Source organism: Miscanthus floridulus, unplaced genomic scaffold (genome assembly GCF_019320115.1).
Source record: "Miscanthus floridulus cultivar M001 unplaced genomic scaffold, ASM1932011v1 fs_646_1_2, whole genome shotgun sequence".
Classification (NCBI taxonomy): Eukaryota; Viridiplantae; Streptophyta; class Magnoliopsida; order Poales; family Poaceae; genus Miscanthus; species Miscanthus floridulus.
The window spans coordinates 36,388-60,000 of record NW_027097053.1 but is presented as its reverse complement, the minus strand read 5'-3'; the positions used below and the strand labels follow the sequence as shown (position 1 = coordinate 60,000).

At 45.2% G+C, this 23,613-nt stretch overlaps 1 protein-coding gene across 1 annotated transcript; it reads right to left on the bottom strand.

Annotated features, from left to right (window-relative positions):
• Positions 1-330: 330 nt before the first annotated feature.
• LOC136532511 (extensin-2-like) lies at positions 331-22,107 on the bottom strand. Its single transcript, XM_066525100.1, has 4 exons — positions 22,089-22,107; positions 21,573-21,696; positions 8,927-8,943; positions 331-842 (listed from the first exon to the last, which is right to left on the bottom strand). The coding sequence occupies exons 1-4, from the start codon at positions 22,105-22,107 to the stop codon at positions 331-333; spliced, it is 672 nt and encodes a 223-aa protein (XP_066381197.1).
• Positions 22,108-23,613: the final 1,506 nt, after the last annotated feature.

The window sequence follows — 23,613 nt, the reverse complement described above, 5'->3', positions numbered from 1 at the left end:
CACTATTTTTTGCTTGACCGACTTTGGCTTCTCTAGGTACTATAGCAATAAGCCAAAGCTAGATGAAGCTCCACCAACGACCTGACAAGATGCAAACATAAGTACCACTATAAAAATATCAGCACAGACCAACTCCAGTAAAATTTACAATAACTTGTTTCCTGGTTTATTCCACAATTGGTTGCTGTATGTATGCCTTTTCTGGCATGTCACTCGGTACACATTATGTTTGTTTACAGTACATTATATAGCAACGGAATGCAGCAGCATTTAGGCACAAAAAGACCATCTTATTGAGTTCGCATCAAAAAGATGCTTGTGTTACACTGCTTAATGTTTGCAGCAACATTCCCATTTAGCATCCGCTCTCTCAATACTGTAGCTTTTCTTGGATACAAAGCCGTTTTCCTTGCACATGTTCTCGCAGTCATGAGTCACACAGAATCTGTTATTGTAGGGATAGCACGTATCAGGCTTTGACTTTGCCATTGGAGACGACAATGTCTCAGACAAACTACGTGCTTGCGATGACAGCACTGATGGCGGTGGCGGAGGTGACCAATGGTGATGATGGTGCGACATCTCGGACAAACGGCGTCGTGGTGACGACGACGGCACTGGTGGGGGAGGCGGTGACCTGTGGTGATGATGGTGTGATGTTTCGAACAAGCTGCGTGGTGGTGATGAAGGCACTGGCGGCGGTGGTGGCGAACTGTGGTGATGGTGGTGCGCCACCTTAGCCAAATTGAGTGGTGGTGACAACGACACTGCCGGCGGTGGTGGTGACTTGTAGTGTTGATTGTGTGACACCTCAGACAAACTGCGTGGTGGGGATGACGGCACTGGCGGAGGCGGAGGCTGAAGCGACCTCGATTTTCGTGAAGGGAAATCCACAGCGTCGAAGTGTAATAAGACTGTTGTAGATCATACTACCCAAATTCCAGTCGAATATCACATCCATACAATGATAATATCAGAGTACAAATAGTGCGGAATTACATAAATTATTACATCGCCGCATTGGCGGAATCAAAAGTAGCATTCATTCAGAACAGCTTGAAGATAAGATCGCCAAACTCGAGCATAGGCACGAATCCCTCAACCGTCAAACTCCTCGGAGCTATACTCCTCAGCAGAACCTATGTGCCAAAATTTATTAGTACGATTTGTACTGGCCACTCCCAACCCTATGAGCATTTGCTTTGTGGAAATTGGATGCAAGTTGGATATAATCAAAGGAACCTATAAGGCTGGGGTTTCCTATGTAGTAGCATATCAAGTATATATATATATTAATAGTTGGTCAAGTTTTAACACCATTCCCGCACACATTCCACCCCATTTCCCTTTCCAGAGCCAGGTTTCGATCCTGGGATCGATATACCCCATCTCCACACCATCACCATACCATAACCATACCATCGCTCAGTCGACAGGCCAACTCCCTCTCGGCAATGTCTCAAGGCCCGTAGCCCCTAGCTACGACCGACACTCTCTCATAGGGGAAGAAGAGGACTCATCTCACTATCTAGTTTAAGCGAAACCCAGGAAAGGTCCATAGCCGACAAGTTGGCACATGTATCGATCGATCAACCATACACTCTGCAGAGGTTTTACATAACCACAAGATCCGCCTTCCTCGCTGACCGTCATCAACTGGGCTATTTCCGGCCGCTTGCCAGCCTAGGATAATGCCACTCTACCATTCAGCCCTGGTACACCCCAAGTCTAGTCTAGAGTGGCTGAAACTGTGAGTCATGAGCCGGGTCCACAAGGCCTCCATGAAGTCTCGGAAGGGTGTGGGGGAAATCCTCCGCGCCCCGTACCTCCTTACACTGTCCGCTATCAACCTAGCAGCAGTGGCAATATCCTACCAAGTAGTTCGGCCGTCCCGCACCATATAGGGCGAGTGGTACGTAAGGCTTCCCGGTGAATCTGAGTACTAGTAAGTTCTTAGGTGTGACCAAGCCAGAATGTCTTCATCAGGGTTTCCATTTTCTGTGCCACCACAACACCTCCATCCCGGGCTCCTCCCATCACAGGTTCACACCCAGGACCACCTCATATACCATTTACCCACCACAAGTATCCATTCCAGGGGTGCCCAGGTAGCACCCCATGGCAAGACTTGCCCTAGGCTCGTCGTATACTCCAACTTCGTCGACTCAACCCTCACCCTCCATGCACCCAAGTCACACACGCAGCACTCTCCCCACAGTCTAGTTAACACTAGTTTCCACCACGCATCAACGTAGTACAAGCGTAGTAGAAGTAATAAGTAATATAGCAGCAAGCGTGTGTCTAGCCTAATAGCAAGGTGAGCAGGAGTAAGGTTGCGTCAAGGTAAAGGCCATCCAGAAAGCATACTACCATACTAGTCCTATCATAGTATGATTGTAGCAGTAAAGTAAAGCAATAACAGTTTTATATTAGCCATGCGTAATAGGTGCTACGAGATTGGGTGGGATGTGGCACCTTCAGTGTAGTCGTCTCCGCACTCCCCATGGTACTCACGATCCTCATCTGTCTGGTTCTCCTTCGAGTCTGCAAACGATCGCATTATAGTCGCGTTAGCGACGTCTATAGAATAGCACAAAGAAGCAATGAAAATTCAAAAGAGCCAAATGCACTCGAACATGGGTTCATTGCGTAGGGCTCGATTTTAGATGAATTTTGGTCCTGGTTTCATATTTTTCTGAGGTCATATGAATTAGTTATGAATTTCCAAAGTTTAAATCATTTCTGAAAATGGAAAAGGCCGAATTAATTCTGGGCTGACACGTGTCACGCTGTGACTGGTCCATGTGGCATGCTGATGTCAGCATGACATCAACGTCTCGGTTCCGAGCTGACAGGTGGGGTCCAGCTGACGTCATCATGACGTCAGCAACGTCATTAGTTCTGACAGGTGGGTCCAGGGACTCTTGGGTCACAAACATGTGGGTCCGATCAAAGTCAACGTCAGTCAACGGCGAGTCAATGGTCAACGGTCAAGGTCACTGACGTGTGGGGCCAGGGCTACTGACGTCAGCAGCTGATGTCATCATGACATCAGCATGACGTCACCCTGGCTGTGTTGGCTTCTGACGTGTGGGTCCCGTGTGACGTCAGCATCTGACATGTGGGTCCAGAGCGACCGTGCCACTGACATGTGGGGCCAAGTCAACGGTCAACATTGACTGGTCAACGGTCAATACGGGCCGGGTTCAAACTGGGCCTGGACAGGGCTGGATCTGGGTCGGGCTTAGCCCGCCACGTGGCATGCTGTGGCGCTGCCACGTCACGGCCTTGGGCCTTTACTGGGCCTCGTTTCTAGGCTGTGGGTGTGAGCGTGGCTCACGGTGGACCCATGTTCACGGTCCATAGACCTAAGGCATGGTCCATGGTGGACCGAGTCCACCTTCTTTTCCCTCGGCTCAGCTCACGTGCACCGAGTGTAGGGCTACGCTGCTCAACTCGCCCCTTCTCCTCTGTTTCTTCCACGGTCGTGCTCCCGCCGGCAGCGCGCCTCATCAGCGAGCCTTGCCATAGGCGCTGGTGCCCAATTGAGGAGGGGAACAGCTCTGCCGAGCCTCGGCGTACACGGTGGTGGGATCTAGGTGGTGGACAGGGCTTTCTAGAGCATCGGCCACGGTGGTCGGCGACTGGGCATGGCAGCGCTCATCGGTGTGGCATGGTCAGGCTGTGGTGGTGGCCAAGAGCATGTTTGGCGGGGCACGTGAGTTTCCCGTGGCTCCAGCGAACAGGGCGGGGGAGTCAAGGAGGCGCCAGGTGCTCTCAGCGGTACTGGCCACGGTGGTCTGGTGCTCGGGCTGGTGGTCTGGTGCTCGGACCGGTGGTCTGGTGCTCGGAGGTGGTCGCGACATGCGCGTGAGTGTGCTGTGCTTGTGTGCCTAGAGACCGGAGATGGCCTTAGCCTACGTGCTCACAGTATGGAGCGCCATGGCTGGAGTAGCAGGGTCTGGCGGCAAGCAAGGGAAGAACCAGGGGCTCATCGTAGGTGCTGTGGAAGAGGGGATGGCGATGTAGTGTTGAGTTGCGGCCATGTAACTCCGAAAGCCGTGTAGTGCCGTGCAGCGTCATGGTGTCGTCCTTTCTCTGGTGGCTTCAGAGGTGCTCCGTCGGCGGCTCCTTCTTCTTTCTCCCGCTCCCTTCCTTCTTCCTCTCTTGGCTCTCTCTCACGGCTCGGGTGCACAGGGGGGTGGCCGGAAGGTGGCGGCGGGCACGGGAATGAGCTAGGGCAACCGTGACCGGGGCTCTTATAGCCGAGCTCAGCCATGGAGCTCGGCGTTCGGTGGCTGGAGATTGAGGAGGATCGGAGGCATGTGCATCTCATCCAACGGCCGTGCGTGGTTGCGTGGGCGCGGCGCCAAGGGGACAAGGCCATGCCCCGGGCGTGACCCCCTGGCCCGCCCCTGCCACCACTGTCGGGGCTCAGTCGGCGAAGGAAATGAGCGTGAGCGGTCGGGGCGTGGCGTTGAGAAGATGAACAGGAGAAAGGCTGACGGGTGGGGCTCGGTAGGCAGCGACAGCAGGCGAGCGGAGGGCGCATGGGCGTGCTGGGACAGCTCATGGGCCGCGCGCGCGTGCTGGGAAGATGGTAAAGGGTGTTGGCAGGCCGGTTGGGCTGGCTGGCTAGCGCGAGCCGAGCAGGCCGAGCCTGCGAGGCCTTCTTCTTCCCTTTTTCTTTTTCTGTTTTATTTTCCTTCTTCTTTATTTGAATTCAATTTTGATTTTTAAATTTGGATTCCAAATTGGTGCACCATATTCATTGGAGTTTTTGATATGAGGCCCACAACATACTTATATAAATATTAGTAATTTATTTAGCTATTTTGTATAACAAAATTAGGTGTGGTTTTTGTTATACAAAAATAGAATTAGTTTTTCTCTTTAAACCTTTATTCCTTGGTTTGAGTTTTAATTATTTTATGGTTTATTATTTTATTGGAGTTGTTAAGCATATCATAACTCAAATGGAAATCCAAATCACATTTTGAATTAACAATGTATGCAATACTTTATTTGTTAGAATTTAAATAAACACAATTAACTAATGACATGCCATGCTTATGTGTTAAATTGGGTTGGGGTTAGACCTAATGCATTTCTTAGGTTGGGTTACTATACATGACACTCATCATCACATGGGAGTTTTAAGAAAAATTTTGTAGTTGGTATTTTTAGTGTATGGATTTTTGGGTTGTTACAGTCCTACCCCCTTAACAGAATCTCGTCCCCGAGATTAAAGCGTAACGTACTCTTCGAAAAGGTAAGGATAGTGTAGCCGAAGGTCAGACTCTTTCTCCCATGTTGCTTCTCTCTCTGTGTGATTGCTCCATTGGATCCTGCACATAGGAATAGTCTTGCTTGGGGTCTCTTTGGTATCTCTGCCCAGAATTCTGATAGGATGTTCTTTATACTCAAGTGTATCTTGAATGTCAAGTGTATTAGTTGGAACTACTTCATCGGGCACTCTCAAACACTTGCGTAGCTGTGAGACATGGAATACGGGATGTACACCCATCAATTCCTTGGGTAGCTCAAGTTTGTAGGCGAGCTTTCCAATCCTCTTGCAAATCTTGTATGGGCCAATAAATCTAGGGGCAAGCTTTCCTTTCACATGGAATCTGACAGTTCCACGTAGTGGGGATACCTTGAGATAGACAAAATCTCCCACATTGAACTCCAGCTCTCTTCTTCTTTTGTCAGCATAGCTCTTGTATCGACTTTGGGCAATTCTCAAGTTCTCCTTCACTTGAGCAACTCCTTCTTCGGCATCTTGAATCTTGGCGGAGTCAAAGAACGACCTTTCTCCCGGTTGGGACCACATCAAAGGTGTCTTACAAGGTCTGCCATACAGAGCTTCAAATGGTGACATCTTGATACTGGCTTGGTAGCTATTGTTGTAAGAGAACTCTGCATAGGGTAAGCATTTCTCCCAGACAGAGCCATAATTTAGTACACTAGCGCGAAGCATGTCTTCCAAGATTTGATTTACTCGTTCAGTCTGTCCATCTGTCTGTGGGTGGTAAGCAGTACTGAAATCAAGTTTGGTTCCAATGGACTTGTGCAGAGCTTCCCAGAATTAGGACACCAACTGAGGACCACGATCAGATACGACACTAGAGGGAGCTCCATGTAGTCTGAGAATATGCTCAACATATAGATCTGCTAATTTTTTGGCATTGGTCTTGGTCTTAACTAGTACAAAGTGAGCAATCTTGGTTAGACGATCAACAATCACCTAGATGGAATCATTGCCTTTCTATGAACGGGGCAATCCAACTATGAAATCCATGGATATACTCTCCCATTTCCACTCGGGAATGTCAAGAGGCTTTAGCAAACCTGTAGGCCTTTGATGTTCAGCCTTGACTCTATTACAGGTGTCACAACATGCCACATGTCCCATAATGTCTATCTTCATGCCTTTTCACCAGAAGTGTTTCTTCAAGTCTTGATACATCTTTGAACCTCTAGGGTGAATACAGTACTTGGAATCGTGAGCTTCTGACAGAATTTCCTCTCGTAGTACTGGGTCAGATGGAACACAGATTCTGTTCTTGAACTAGATGGTTCCTTGTTCATCTTCTTGGTGGTTGGTCTTGTAGCCTAGTTTCATCAGACCATAGAGATATTCGATCTCTTCGCAACCTTTCTGAGCTTGACGGATGCGATCCGTGAGATCATACTGTATGCGGAGCTCATTCAGCAAGCCATGCGGTAGTATCTCTAGTTGGAAATCATCAATCTCTTCCTTGAGCTCAGGTGGTACGGATTCTATGATCAAGGTGTGATAGTAACTCTTGCGACTAAGAGCATCTGCGACTATATTAGCTTTTCCTGGATGATAGTGAATTTCTAGGACATAATCCTTGATCAACTCTAGCCATCGACGTTGCCTCATATTCAAATCTTCTTGAGTGAAAAAGTACTTCAAGCTCTTGTGATCGGTGTAGATGTCACACTTGTTGCCTATCATGTAGTGTCTCCAGATCTTCAAGGCATGCACAACTGCTGCTAACTCAAGATCATGGGTTGGGTAATGGTTCTCGTGTTCTTTCAACTGTCAAGACGCATATGCTATCACTCTCCCCTCTTGCATTAGTACACAACCAAGTCCTTGACGGGATGCATCACAATAGACCACGAAATCTTTGCTGATATCAGGCAATGCTAGCACAGGAGTTGTGGTAAGCTTCTATTTCAATTCCTAGAAGCTTTGTTTGCACTCGGGCGTCCATTCAAACTCCTTAGTCTTCTTTAGAAGGTTGGTCATTGGACGAGCTATCTTAGAGAAGTTTTCAATGAATCGGCGATAATATCCAGCCAATCCCAAGAAACTTCTGATTTCTGTCACATTGCGAGGTTGATCCCACTCTTTCATAGCTTCAATCTTGGCCAGGTCAACTATGACACCTTCAGCTGATAATACATGGCCCAAGAAGGCAACTTCCTATAGCCAAAATTCACATTTGCTGAACTTTGCATAGAGCTGATGTTGGGCTAGTTTCTCAAGCACCATTCTCAGATGATGTTCATGTTCTTTAGCGGTGGATGAATAGACAAGGATGTCATCAATGAATACCACCACGAACTTATCCAGTTCATCCATGAAAACCTTATTCATCATGTTCATGAAGTATGCAGGAGCATTCGTGAGTCCAAAGGATACCACCGTGAACTCAAACTGCCCATACCTAGTCATGAAAGCTATCTTCGAGATGTCACTCTCTCGAATCTTCATCTGATGATAGCCAGATCTAAGATCAATCTTGGAGAAATACTTGGCACCTCGAAGCTGATCAAGTAGATCATTGATTTTTGGCAGGGGGTAATTGTTCTTGATGGTGACTGCGTTCAAGTTCCGGTAATCAATGCACATTCTCATTGAGCCATCCTTCTTCTTGACAAGCAGAACAGGGGATCCCCAGGGTGAAGCACTGGGTCTGATATATCCCTTCAAGATGAGCTCATCAAGCTGTTTCTTGAGCTCAGCCAGTTCATCAACTGACATGCGATAGGGTCTCTTGGCAATCACTACAAAAAATCTGGGTTTGTATGACAAACGGAAACTATCATGGTAAGTACAAAATTTGTCATAAAAAGTATCTTATGACGAAAAAGCAGCGTCATGCCGGTCGTCATATAACGACCATCACATAATATACCTTGTGACAATAATATGGAGAGCCGTCACAAAATGTCATGACCTTTTGTGACGGTATCGTTCGGTCGTCACATATTGTTACCTTTTATGACAATAGTATTTGTCATGTATTGTTTAGTCAATGCGTCACTTAATGTATGAACCGTCACAAATGCCGAGTACGTACCCTGGTTCATGCTCGCTATTATGACGATAAGAAGCCATCATGTATAGGGTAGTTAACCATGGTTAAAAAGTCATCATGCATTATATATTCTGCTGCCAGGTTCTTATATACAACACAAATGATATTGTACATCTTGTTTATTACATGATATTATACGACTCATCATACAGTACAATCAAGTCATACAAGAATCAACTTCACTATGCTATAGTAGTAGTATTGGCTAAATACAAAGCTATGGAGACCAAAAGTTAAGTGAAGGTTGCCTATCAAAGCAACAAAAGAAAGAGCTTTACCCTCAAGAAATAGACATGGAATGCAGGTCACCTATCAGGATCCTTTGCTTCTGGTAAGACCTTCTAGTGGACCAAGACATCAGCTGCTTTGTCAACATTGATATAAGTGTGTCAAGGCATTACCTACTATAAATTACATAGCCATGATGGAAGAAAAAGTCACTAAACAAAAATGGAAAGTTAATAGAATAAAAGCACTATGTAATCCAAAACAGTAAGAAGGGTGCTTGTAGTTGCTATTGCTAGTACAAGTATTGCAGGCAAATCATTGAAAAGGCCTCTGCATCTCACCATCTAAGCTGCTACTACTGGTACAAGTGCATACTTAGTATACATAAACTACTAAAGAGAACTACCACAAGTAAAATTTCATAGTCCACAGAAAATTATACATACTAGCAGGAACCAGCGCGTTGCCGCAGACACAAGATAGCAAGGTCAAAAAAAAGGAGTTGTGGCACAATTAGAAGTGGGGTCATAGACTAACAACACAATTCAAATAACAGCATGCTAATGTTCAAAGGATATAAAATTTAGAAAGCAGGACTGACCATCGCACATATATAGTGAAATCGTCCTTATACATAAGTGGGCAATGGACATGTTATTTTTGAATCCAAAAACCACCGCAAGCATAGTAATCTTTGAATGTATCATGAATGATTTTAGGCTCCTATGAATTAATAATTTCCTTCGATAGAAGATAAATCAGTTTTAGATTTACAACCTTGCAGTGGCTAACATTCTTCATTGAGTCTTAGATTTACAATCTGTAGTGGTGAAGTAATTAGTATTTTACAGAAAATAGTAAACTATCAACCTCTTTAAGGAATGGCCTGATATTATGAAGCTTTTCTATAGAAGAGGACTCGAAAAGTAAGCTGACATGCTTACAACATACAAGCAAATAAATGTAAATGTAAATCAGCTGCATGTTACAACCAGAGAACACATGTATTTCCAGTTTGTGTTTGTCATTTCGCAGGCAGGGAAAGAGAGAGAAAATACAGTAGGATCTAGGAATAAGCAACAATGCTGATGCCTTGCCTCTATTTGTTACCTCATCCAATGCCGTCACTCAGAATCCATTCCCCAGTCTTTATGTATCTCACTGATCTATGAGAAGACAAATGAGTTTAAAATGAGAAATATTAGAAAGGATAATCATTAAGCATAGCATGTGTCTACACAAAAGCATGTCGCTAAGCATAGTTATTTATTCTTCGGACTATTTAACATTCAGAACCTTGTACGAAGCAAATAATCAGCTATGTAATAAAAAATGCTGATTGGAAGGGAAGAATGCAACTGATGCTACTCTTATCCATGTGGCATACACATTTCTCCCATGTTATAGCAGAAATAATATTGTGAGGGCTGAACTGTTTCTAATTTCTGATAATACATGGAGCTGGCTGCAGTAAAGTTGAGTTTATAAAGTTGGCTATGTTTAGTCATGATGTGAAAACCAATGGAGGAAATGTTCAAATGACACAGATGGGAATAATCACTGATGACCTGCACAAATAGAAACCCAAAAAAAATAGTGTGTATTATGAGTAGAGGACTGTAAATCATTTCAAATCAATGCATCTTACCAAATGGATATGAGGACTGTATTGGTTTGAAGGGCACAATATACCAGACTGCAACAGGAGTTCAGTGACATTCATATGAGGTTGTGAGTTGTGCACGGCATCACATAAATATGGAATCATACCCACCTGGCGTGAGCCATGGCCTGTGAACTACCTGACATGTAAGGCTACATCTGTGAATCCCAGGAGAAACATATTCATAGATGACCTGAATCCAGCATATTTGTGACACAGTTAAATGAAGTTTCTTGGGAAGGATGATATCGTTGGCCATAGATCGCCATGATGAGTGCAAGGTGAGAATGAGTACATGAAGGAGGTGAAAGGATGAATAATAAATCTCTGGACCACCACTTATCTCCAAAGGGAAAAATCAAAACAAATCGCAGTAGAACCCCTAGGCTTCCACCGAAGCTTGGGCTGCGCTGCTAGGGTTTGGAGGCGACCTCAGAACATGGAGATGAAGGAGGGAGAGACAGCAGTACCTGGACCGCATCATGCTGGAGGGGTCGCGTGTGGCGGATCCGGTTCACCCGCTCCTCTACCTGGCTGCCGCCGTCACCGTGGGTGAGGGGCACCACGCCCTGGTCGTGGGGAAGAGGTTGAAGGAGGAACGCTCGGGTTCCGGAGCCACGATGGGTATGGGGGAGAGCGAGCGGCACCGCCGCTGTGGGGGAGAGGGAGGGGCGGTGCTGTGGGAGGCAGCGAGAGGGAGAGGGAGGGGCGCCGATGTCGGCAGAGGGAGAGGGGCGATGGGTATCGCAGTCGGGGCCGAGAGAGAGGAGTTTAGGGTCTGGGAGGCAGGATGTGCTTATATACATGTGCTTTTGATCCAACGGTTCTGATTCATCAAAGGTCCATCCAACGGTTCGAATATATTGGGCTGCATAGTGCCGGCCCAATAACAGTTGAACGGGCCGAAAACTTTGTTTCATGTTCTTCAATTTCAAGTATTTAAGTAATTATTTTTTTGCTGAAAAAGTTGTGATTTCTCTTTTTAATCTTTTGGTAAAATTTGTAACTAGTTTTTCTCCTTCATACTAACTCCAAATGTGATGATTTTTTCCTAAAATTTTCTAAAATCATGCACTATCAATTAATTGTGTTGATTTTGTTAATATTTTTGTGTGATATGGTTTGAGCAATTCAAATTTTGAAATTTAAAAAAAAGGGTAACTGCAAACAAGATTTTGAAACCCCAAATGATTTCAGCTGAAAAAATGATGAATACCAAGTTTGTACAACTCATCAATATCTACAATTGTTATATAGGTCATTTTTGCATTTTGAGAGTGTTAGGAAAGTTTAGTTCTAAATTGACAAGTCTCTTATATAGTTTCATAAACTCTATGTGAGATTCATGATTTTGTGACTAGTGTTTACTAACACTTTCTCAAATGAAAAAATGACCTATATAACAATTGTAGATCTTGATGAGTTATAACACCTTTGTATTCAAAAGTTTTTCATCTGAGGTCATTTAGTGTCTCATTTGACAAAGTTTGACCAAGTCAAATTTTAAATTTTAAAAAAATGACACTTTGACACCAGTTTTTGAAACTCTAAATTGTTTCAAATAGAAAAGTCATGAATACCAAGTTTGTTACGCTCATCAAGATCTACATTTGTTGTTTTGGTCAACTTTTCATTTGACAAAGTTTGAACGATTCAAATTTTGGATTTTTAAATTTTGACAGCCCCAAACCAGTTTTCGAAACCCTAGATGGTCTCAACTAGAAAAGTCATGAATACCAAGTTTGTACAACTCATCAATATCTACAATTGTTATATAGGTCATTTTTGCATTTGAGAAAGTGTTAGGAAAGTTTAGTTCTAAATTGACAAGTCTCTTATATAGTTTCATAAACTCTATGTGAGATTCATGATTTTGTGACTAGTGTTTACTAACACTTTCTCAAATGGAAAAATGACCTATATAATAATTGTAGATCTTGATGAGTTATAACACCTTTGTATTCAAAAGTTTTTCATCTGAGGTCATTTAGTGTCTCATTTGACAAAGTTTGACCAAGTCAAATTTTAAATTTTAAAAAAATGACACTTTGACACCAGTTTTTGAAACTCTAAATTGTTTCAAATAGAAAAGTCATGAATACCAAGTTTGTTACGCTCATCAAGATCTACATTTGTTGTTTTGGTCAACGTTTCATTTGACAAAGTTTGAACAATTCAAATTTTGGATTTTTAAATTTTGACAGCCCCAAACCAGTTTTCGAAACCCTAGATGGTCTCAACTAGAAAAGTCATGAATACCAAGTTTGTACAACTCATCAAGATCTACCTTCTTTGTTTTGGTTATTTTTTCATATGACATTGTTTGAACAGTTTGAATTTTAAATTTCAAAATATTAGAATTTCAAACATAATTTTAGGGTACTAAGTAATTTCAAATGAAAAGTCATCAACAAGAACATTGTAAAGTTCATTGAGATCTACAAGCTTCGTTTTGGTCATTTGTTCATTCAACAAAGTGATAGTAACGTTGTTCACAAATTTTACACATCTGTCTCGTAGTTTATGAAACTATAAGAGAGATGTGTAAAATTTGTGAACAACTTTACTATAACTTTATCGGATGAACAAATGACCAAAATAAAAAATGTAGATCTTGATGAATTATACAACCTTTATGTTTATAACTTTTTCATTTGAAATCATTTCAGGTTTCAAAATCTAGTTTGAAGTCGTCATTTTTTTAAAATTTAAAATTCGAATTGGTCAAACTTTGTCACATGAAAATATGACCAAAATCAATACATTAACTTGATAAATAATGATTTTAGAAAAATTTAGGAAAAAAATCATCACATTTGGAGTTAATATGTGAGAGAAAGACTAGTTACAAGTTTTAACTAGAAATTAAAAAGAGAAATCGTTCTTGTTCATGATGAACAAGTGATTTATAAATTTTTTAAAAAAAGAAAGAAAAAGAAAAAAACATCTCTCGGGCCTTCTATTTTAGGCTCGGCCTGCCTCCTTCCACCTGGGCCCCTCTACATTTTTACATGGGCCTAGGCCAAGCTCCAAGCCCAACTGTCATGGGTCAAGGCTCCACCTCATACTGGGGTATTTTATGACATTGGGGTCGTCATATTTGATAAAACATTCAGTGACGGTCTACTGTCATCATATAAAAATTGTATAAATCGTCATAAATTCACAACCGTCAACCGACTCCTGTCGCCTGACAATTTGTGACGAAACTTGCTACCTTTATGTGACACAAGAAACAATGTCGTCATAAATACTTTTGGGTCTCATAATTTTATGACAACACATAACTTTTCGTCATATTATGTTACATTATATGACGAAAACAGGCCTCGTCATGAGGGATTTTGTCATAAAAAGAAGAATTTCTTGTAGTGAATGGGTCCAGTTCTCGGCAAGAGATCAATGATGAACTCTACATCACGGTCTGGTGGCATACCCGGTAATTCTTCAGGGAATACATCGGGATAGTCTCTGACCATAGGCACATCATGAACTATTTTCTCCTCTCTTTGTGACTCTGAACTGGCTTTAAGGGCACACAAGATAGAGGTGGACTTTCCGGACTGGGGTTCACATCTAATGACTTGGCCTGATGGGTGAGTTGCTTGGACATATCTAGGTGAACATGATATGATACCTCGGTAAATGGTTAACCAATCCATACCTAAGATGACATCTAGGTTTGTGGAAGGTAATAGGGTTAGGTCGGTTTAAAGATAAGACCCTCAATGGTAAGACTCACTCCCTTACAGATGTGGGTGCATTTTAGGTCTCCTAAGGGTGAGCTGGTGATGATAGGCTTTTCACGTGGGGTTATAGGCAGGTCATGTTCTCATGCAAACTTGGATGATATGTAAGAACAAGTTGCTCCAGAGTCAAATAGAACTGATGCAGTATTGCCATTAACTAAAAACATACCGTACACAATGTCAGGGGCAGCCTATGCTTCCTCGGCATCTAGATGGTTGAGACGTCCATGGGTAGCAGATCCCTTGAACTGAGACTTCTGAGCAGCTGAGTTCTGTGGGCACTCAGCGGCTTTGTGACCTGGTTGGCCACAAGCAAAGCAGGTGAAAGGCGTACCGCCTGTAGGGGTTGGCACGGGTGCCTTCCAGTTTCCAGTGCTTGGTGTGGAGCGGTTCTGTGCTGGGCGTTCATTCGCTGAGCGGGAACGATTGAAACGGTCCTGAGTGTTGCTGTCCTGAGCATAACGGTCCCGGGTGTAATGATCCTAAGCAGGACGGGAGTATTTGGCGGTGTAGCCTCCACTACCCCTACTCGATCTAGGGTTGTCATCCCTGTTGTGGCGAGAGCGTTCCCTGGATGGTGCATCTCTATGGAACCTCTTGCGATCATGACCACGGAGAGACTCTTCAGGCTTATGCTTCCTCTCCCTATACTCTTCTCCAGCTTCAGCACGGTCCTTCTCAATCTGGATGCAGCGATCCACCAGAGCACACAACGTGTTACTCTCAATACCGCCAAACTTTAGCTTGATATGCGGGTTAAGTCCCTTGCGGTAATAGTACAGCTTCTCCTTCTCAGAGTTCACAACATAGGAAGGTGCATAGCGAAGAAGATTGGTGAAGCGAGTAGTGTACTCAGTCACCCTATCTTTTCCCATCTTGATGTTGCGGAACTACTCAGCTTTGGCCTCCATGATACCCTTGGGAATGTGATACTCAGTGAATGCTTTGGTGAACTCATCCCACGAGATGTTGGCAGGGTCCTCATGGGAATCACTGAAGCTGTCCCACCAGGCACGTGCTGCACCTGTGAGTTGGTGTGCGGCTGCTCCAACACACTCATCGTCGGTGAAAGTAGTGAGGTCAATCTTCTTCTCTATCTCCTTGAGCCAGTCATCGGCTACAAGCGGGTCAGGGTCGGTGCCATCATAGGTAGGTGGCCTTAGCTTTAGAAATCCCTGTAGCTTCCTTTGGAAATCATTCTGCTGACCTCCCTGGCGATGGTTTGCTCCTTCAACAAGAGCTGCAAGAAGCTGGGTCTATTGTGCCATCACTTCTGCCAGGTTCGGTGGTGGTGGTGGTAAAATGTTCTCCTTAGGAGGCGGAGTATTCTCCAGGTGGAAGGGTATCCCTCCACGTCCATAGCCACGGCCATGGCCACAGTTGTTGCCACCACGTCCCCCATTGGGTTCAACTGGTTCAGGGGTGGGCGCACGTCCTCGATTCATTAGGCGATTAGATCGGCGGTTCGGCATCTGCAACACGGATCATAGAGAATTTAGTGCTTGTGTCATAAGTGCTTATGATTCAATATGATTACATGATTTTGATGATTTAAAGAAAACATTTATACTATCCAACACTCATTACAAAGAAGCAATAAGATCCAAAACATTCATTACATGGGTTTTATTACATAGCATCATCTCCAGTAGCTACACTTGAAGACGTGCGAGAATCATGCTACGCATAATGTCTCATAATACATCTCATAAGGGGTATGTCATGGGGTACAACTTACGAAAGCTACTGACATGTCTTATGACCACGTAGGGTCATTCTACTCTAACTCGTACACCGCAGCTAGGATACGACTGTTCTCGATCTCAATCTCCTCGTCAGACTTGTGAAGTCGGGACACGTACTTCAAGGCCTCGGCGAGCTCCTCAGTAGGCTTGGCTCTAGGTAGAGTAGGGCAGGCGTCTAGGTTAAGGCGAGTCAGGGCTAACTCAAACTCCTCTATCCTAGGCTTTGTCTTGCTGCGAATCTCCTTGGGTAGCTGATCCCACATACCCTTCATCTCCCTGAGGTGCTTCCTATCAGACTTCTGCCAAGCCTGCCATGTCCTCTCACACTTGTCCTGTAGGTACTCGGTCTGCCTGAGTGCCTCGATCAGGTGACCCTGGTTGCGAACGGCCTTCTTCTTGAACTCCTCTAGCTCTTGAGTCATGGTCTTGTTTTGAGATTGGATCTTCAGCATATCAATCCCCTTGGATCTCTCTCTGTCTCCTCTGCGGTTGAACTCGGCCTTCTTGTCGTCCAACTCTCTCTGCAATTCCAATACCTTGCTGTCGAGGTAGCAGTTCCTGTTGCCTAGGTCGGCTGCTTTGTCCTGTAAGTCAGCGACCTCAGTTCTGTGGATTTCCTCACGATGGTTGAGCTCGTCCTGTAGCTTGGCAACTGTGTCAAGTAGACTAGCTCGCTCCTGTGCTCCCTACGAGTCTCGCTCCTGGTGCTCCCACAGAAGGGCCTGGTCCTGACATCTCCTCTGCTCCAGCTGGGTCATGTACCTGTCCTGCTCCAGTAGGTGGATAGCTGAGACGCGATGGCATCTGTCCTCTTCGGCAAGGATAACTCTATCGGCTATGAAACTCTGCTCACTAGGGGTAAGGCTAAGGTCGAGGGCCTAGGGAAGTAGGCAGAACTCTATTGTCTTCAGGTGCTCGTAGTGGTCCCTCATCACTCTGCAAAGTGCCTTGTGTGAGATAGCCTGCAGTCCCTCCTCGACTATGTCCTCTATAGTCAACTCGGTGAAAGCTGGGATAGAAGGTAAGGTAGTGCTAGCTGGAAACTCGACTGAGGTGACAACAGGTCCTTCGATTCCTCCTTCCTAAGCTGGCTTCCCAGTGCAGGTGACCTTAACAAGCTCATCGGGGACACCTAATGTGATGAGAACTCGGCAGAGGGTCTATGCAAATCCCCCAAGCTCACGTAGGTCGAAGGTAAGCTTGGCGTGGTCTAGAGGTAGCAGTCCTAGAGGCGGCCAGTCGACGTTCGTTGTCATCTGCATGTTTTAAGGAATCAGGTGTTAGCAGGTCAATAATAGATAAGCCTTGCATAATAGTAAATGCAGGGTTGGTATATAACCGAAAGAAGGGCTGTTCACGTCCTATTCTATCGTCCATTCCTAAGGGTTTCGTCCTATGGTCAAGTATGGCTCTGATACCAACTGAAGCGACCCTGATTTCCACGAAGGGAAATCCACAGCGTCAAAGTGTAATAAGACCGTTGTAGATCATATTACCCAAATTCTAGTTGAATATCACATCCATACAACGATAATATCATAGTACAAATAGTGCAGAATTACATAAATTATTACATCGCCGCATTGGCAGAATCAAAAGTAGCATTCATTCAGAACAGCTTGAAGATAAGATCGCCAAACTCGAGCGTAGGCACGAATCCCTCAACCGTCAAACTCCTCGGAGCTATACTCCTCAGCAAAACCTGTGTGCCAAAATTTATCAGTACGATTTGTACTGACCACTCCCAACCCTATGAGCATTTGCTTTGTGGAAATTGGATGCAAGTTGGACATAATCAAAGGAACCTATAAGGCTAGGGTTTCCTATGCAGTAGCATATCAAGTATATATACATTAATAGTTGGTCAAGTTTTAACACCATTCCCACACATATTCCACCCCATTGCCCTTTCCAGAGCCAGGTTTCGATCCCGAGATCGATATACCCCATCTCCACACCATCACCATACCATAACCATACCATCGCTCAGTCAACAGGCCAACTCCCTCTTGGCACTGTCTCAAGGCCCGTAGCCCCTAGCTACGACCGACACTCTCTCACAGGGGAAGAAGAGAAGGACTCATCTCACTATCTAGTTTAAGTGAAACCTAGGAAAGGTCCATAGCCGACAAGTCGGCACATGTATCGATCGATCAACCATACGCTCTACAGAGGTTTTGCATAACCACAAGATCCACCTTCCTCGCTAACCGTCGCCAACTAGGCTGATTCTGGCCGTTTGCTAGCCTAGGATAATGCCACTCTACCATTCAGCCCTGGTACACCCCAAGTCTAGTCTGGGGTGGCTGAAACTGTGAGTCATGAGCTGGGTCCGCAAGGTCTCAATGAAGTCTCAGAAGGGTGTGGGGGAAATTCTCTGTGCCCCATACCTCCTTACACTGTCCGCTATCAACCTAGCAGTAGTGGCAATATCCTTCCAAGTAGTCCGGCCGTCCCGCACCATATAGGGCGAGTGGTACGTAAGGCTTCCCAGTGAATCTGAGTACTAGTAAGTCCTTAGGGGTGACCAAGCCAGAATGTCTTCATCAGGGTTTCCATTTTCCGTGCCACCACAGCACCTCCATCCCGGGCTCCTCCCATCACAGGTTCACACCCAGGACCACCTCATATACCATTTACCCACCACATGTATCCATTCCAGGGGTGCCCAGGTAGCACCCCATGGCAAGACTTGCCCTAGGCTTGTCGTATACTCCAACTTGGTCGACTCAACCCTCACCCTCCACGCACCCAAGTCACACACGCAGCACTCTCCCCACAGTCCAGTTAACACCAGTTTCCACCACGCATCAACGTAGTACAAGCGTAGTAGAAGTAATAAGTAATATAGCAGCAAGCGTGTGTCTAGCCTAATAGCAGGGTGAGCAGGAGTAAGGTTGCGTCAAGGTAAAGGCCATCTAGAAAGCATACTACCATGCAAGTCCTATCATAGTATGATTGTAGCAGTAAAGTAAAGCAATAGCAGTTTTATATTTGCCATGCATAATAGGTGCTACGAGATTGGGTGGGATGTGGCACCTTCAGTGTAGTCGTCTCCATACTCCCCACGGTACTCACGATCCTCGTCTGTCTGGTTCTCCTCCGAGTCTGCAAACGATCGCATTATAGTCACGTTAGCGATGTCTATAGAATAGCACAAAGAAGCAATGAAAATTCAAAAGAGCCAAATGCACTCAAACATGGGTTCATTGCGTAGGGCTCAATTTTAGATGAATTTTGGTCCTAGTTTCATATTTTTCTGAGGTCATATGAATTAGTTATGAATTTCTGATGTTTAAATCATTTCTAAAAATGAAAAAGGCCGAATTAATTCTGGGCTGACACGTGTCACGCTATGACTGGTCCACGTGGCATGCTGACGTCAGCATGCCGTCAGCATGACATCAGCGTCTCGGTTCTGAGCTAACAAGTGGGGTCCAGCTGACGTCATCATGACGTCAGCAACGTCATTAGTTCTGACAGGTGGGTCCAGGGACTCTTGGGTCACTGACATGTGGGTCCGGTCAAAGTCAACGTCAGTCAACGGTGAGTCAACGGTCAACGGTCTATGGTCAACGGTCAAGGTCACTAACGTGTGGGGCCAGGGCTGCTGACGTCAGTAGTTGATGTCATCGTGACGTCAACATGACGTCACCCTGGCTGTGTTGGCTTCTGACGTGTGGGTCCCGTGTGACATCAGCATGATGTTAGCATCTGACATGTGGGTCCGGAGCGACCATGCCACTGACATGTGGGGCTAGGTCAATGGTCAACGTTGACTGGTCAACGGTCAATACGGGCTGGGTTCAAACTGGGCCTTGATAGGGCTGGATCTGGGCCGGCCTTGGCCCGCCACATGTCATGCTGTGGCGCTGCCACGTCACGGCCTTGGGCCTTTACTGGGCCTTGTTTCCAGGCTGTGGGCATGAGCGTGGCTCACGGTGGACCCATGTTCACGGTCCATAGACCTAAGGCAGGGTCCATGGTGGACCGAGTCCACCTTCTTTTCCCTCGGCTCGGTTCACGTGCACCGAGTGCAGGGCTGCGCTGCTCAACTCGCCCCTTCTCCTCGGTTTCTTCCACGGCCGTGCTCCCGCCGGCGGCGCGCCTCGTCGGCGAGCCTTGCCGTAGGCGCTGGTGCCCAATTGAGGAGGGGAAGAGCTCTGCCGAGCCTCGGCGTACACGGTGGTGGGATCTAGGTGGTGGACAGGGCTTTCCAGAGCATCGGCCACGGTGGTCGATGGCTTGGCGTGGCGGTGCTCATCGGTGTGGCGTGGTCAGGCTGTGGTGGTGGCCAAGAGCGCGTTTAGCGGGGTGCGTGAGTTTCCCGTGGCTCCACCGAACAGGGCGGGGGAGTCAAGGAGGCGCCAGGCGCTCTCAGTGGTACTGGCCACGGTGGTTTGGTGCTCGGGCCGGTGGTCTGGTGCTCGAGGTGGTGGTCTGGTGCTCGGACCGATGGTCTAGTGCTCGGAGGTGGTCGCGACATGCGCGTGAGTGTGCTGTGCTTGTGTGCCTAGAGACCGGAGATGGCCTTAGCCTACGCGCTCATGGTATGGAGCGCCATGGCCGGAGTAGCAGGGTCCGGCGGCGAGCAGGGGAAGAACCGGGGGCTCACCGTAGGTGCTGTGGAAGAGGGGATGGCGACGCAGAGGTGAGTTGCGGCCGTGTAGCTCCGGAAGCCATGCAGTGCCGTGCAACATCGTGGCGTCGTCCTTGCTCCGGCGGTTTCGGAGGTGCTCCGTCGGCGGCTCCATCTTCTTTCTCCCGCTCCCTTCCTTCTTCCTCTCTTGGCTCTCTCTCTCGGCTCGGGTGCGCAGGGGGGTGGCCGCAAGGTGGCGGCGGGCACGGGAATGCGCTAGGGCAACCGGGACCGGGGCTCTTATAGCTGAGCTCGGCCATGGAGCTCGGCGTTCGGCGGCTGGAGATTGAGGAGGATCGGAGGCGTGTGCATCTCATCCAACGGCCGTGCGTGGTTGCGTGGGCACGGTGCCAAGGGGACAAGGCCATGCCCCGGGCGTGACCCCCTGGCCCGCCCCTGCCACCGCTGTCGGGGCTCAGTCGGCGAAGGAAATCGGCGTGAGCGGTTGGGGCATGGCGTGGAGAAGATGAACAGGAGAAAGGCTGACGGGTGGGGCTCGGCAGGCAGCGACAGCAGGCGAGCGGAGGGTGCACGGGCGTGCTGGGCCGGCTCGTGGGCCGCGCGCGCGTGCTGGGAAGACGGGAAAGGGGGTTGGCAGGCCGGTTGGGCTGGCTGGCTGGCGCGGGCCGAGCAGGCCGAGCCTGCGAGGCCTTCTTCTTCCCTTTTTCTTTTTCTGTTTTATTTTCCTTCTTCTTTATTTGAATTCAATTTTGATTTTTAAATTTGGATTCCAAATTGGTGCACCATATTCATTGGAGTTTTTGATATGAGGCCCACAACATACTTATATAAATATTAGTAATTTATTTAGCTATTTTGTGTAACAAAAATAGGTGTGGTTTTTGTTATACAAAAATAGAATTAGTTTTTGTCTTTAAACCTTTATTCCTTGGTTTGAGTTTTAATTATTTTATGGTTTATTATTTTATTGGAGTTGTTAAGCATATCATAACTCAAATGGAAATCCAAATCACATTTTGAATTAACAATGTATGCAATACTTTATTTGTTAGAATTTAAATAAACACAATTAACTAATGACATGCCATGCTTATGTGTTAACTTGGGTTGGGGTTAGACCTAATGCATTTCTTAGGTTGGGTTACTATACATGACACTCATCATCACATGGGAGTTTTAAGAAAAATTTTGTAGTTGGTATTTTTAGTGTATGGATTTTTGGGTTGTTACAGAGGCGACCTGTGATGATGATGGTGCGACATCTCTAACAAACTGTGTGGTGGTGATGTACGTGGCCGCGGTGGTTGTCTAGGCCTGTGGGGACGAGGGCGGCCTGCCTGGGCCTGGTCTTGGGCTACACATGCAAACAACCAATACAAAATAGTCAAAATATGTTGATTTATATTCCCTCTGTTTCAATTATTTATGGCTTCCTCCAATTTCTCTAATTTTACCAAGTTTACAAAAAATGTACCGACATCAAAAGTATCAAATCAACATATTTTTCGATGGTATAGTTATTTGAACTTGTGCGTGTTAATATGTTTTCCATAAACTTGGTCAAAGTTAATAGTTTGACTTAGCACAAAGCCAAAATAAACTATTATTGTCAACCGAGGGAGTAATATGTAACAATGCACAGTAGAAGTAATGATCTCCATATACATATACATATATACCTTGGCATGATGAAGAGGTTGAACAAATGACCACAAGTATCAGTAGGAAAGTACATGTCAGCTGTACATTCCTCGTCCTCTTGCATTTGGTGACTGCCATGAGATGAGTGGACAATATTACTGTCTCCTTTCTCTCTCTTTGTTTTTCTTTTTTCACTTTCTTGAGTGACGAGGTGAGGTGCTGTTTGCATCTGTATTTGTTTTTCTGTATCACTGTGCAAGTGTTTATATAGAAAACAAAAAAACCTTAAGTAGGAGTCATTATGAAAGTTTATCTATTTCTACATTAATGCTTTTATCAATCTATCTATCTATCTATCTATATGTCTATCTACTATCATTGTGTCTGTCCGCTAATCTTTCTACCTACCTACCTACCTATCAATCTATCTATCTATCTATCTATCTATCTATCTATCTATCTATCTATCTGTAGGTCTTTTCTCTCTATCTATTTATCTATCTGTTTATCAATCTATCAAGATATGCTAAGGCATGAAGTTTCCATATATATTTGTTTTTCTGTATCACTGTGCAAGTGTTTATATAGAAAACAAAAAAACCTTAAGTAGGAGTCATTATGAAAATTCATCAATTTCTACATTAATGCTTCTATCTATCTATCTATCTATCTATCTATCTATCTATCTATATCTATCTATCTATCCATCCATCCATCTATCCATCCATCCATCCATCCATCCATCCATCCATCCATCTATCTATCTATCTATCTATCTATCTATCTATCTATCTATCTATCTATCTATCTATCTATCTATCTATCTATCTATCTATCTATCTATCTATCTATCTATGTCTGTCTATTTATCAATCTATCCATCTATCTATCTACTATCATTTTGTCTGTCAGCTAATCTTTCAACCTACCTACCTACCTACCTATCTATCTATCTATCTATCTATCTATCTATCTATCTATCTATCTATCTATCTATCTATCTATCTATCTTTCTATCTGTCTGTCTGTCTATTTATCTATTTGTCTATCAATCTATCAAGACATGCTAAGGCATCGACCGTCTGGTTGATGGCATATAGTCAGTCGTGGCCACGCCTAATTTTATTGCCTCCCCACAGCCTGCCACAGCCCCATGGGAAGTAGGGCGACCGAAGGAACCACACATTTTCTCTATCTCGTGTAGATTTTTACTGTGAAAAAAATATGCCACGAAACATGTGAATATTTGATGACATACTTTTAATATGTGAAGAAACATGACATGTACAAAATAACAGACACGATCTGAATGGTTTCCGCACAAATGTATGATGTTTATCGTTGATTATTTATTAGAGTTATATTATTCCCCATCTGGCTCTTTGGTCAAGCTTCTCAAGGCTTCGGCTTCACCTATTAATACACAGTTCATGTCACTATTCATGGAGCTTGTTTTTTCAATCTCCTTCTCAACAAGCCAGTGAAACCACTATTTTTTGCTTGACCGACTTTGGCTTCTCTAGGTACTATAGCAATAAGCCAAAGCTAGATGAAGCTCCACCAACGACCTGACAAGATGCAAACATAAGTACCACTATAAAAATATCAGCACAGACCAACTCCAGTAAAA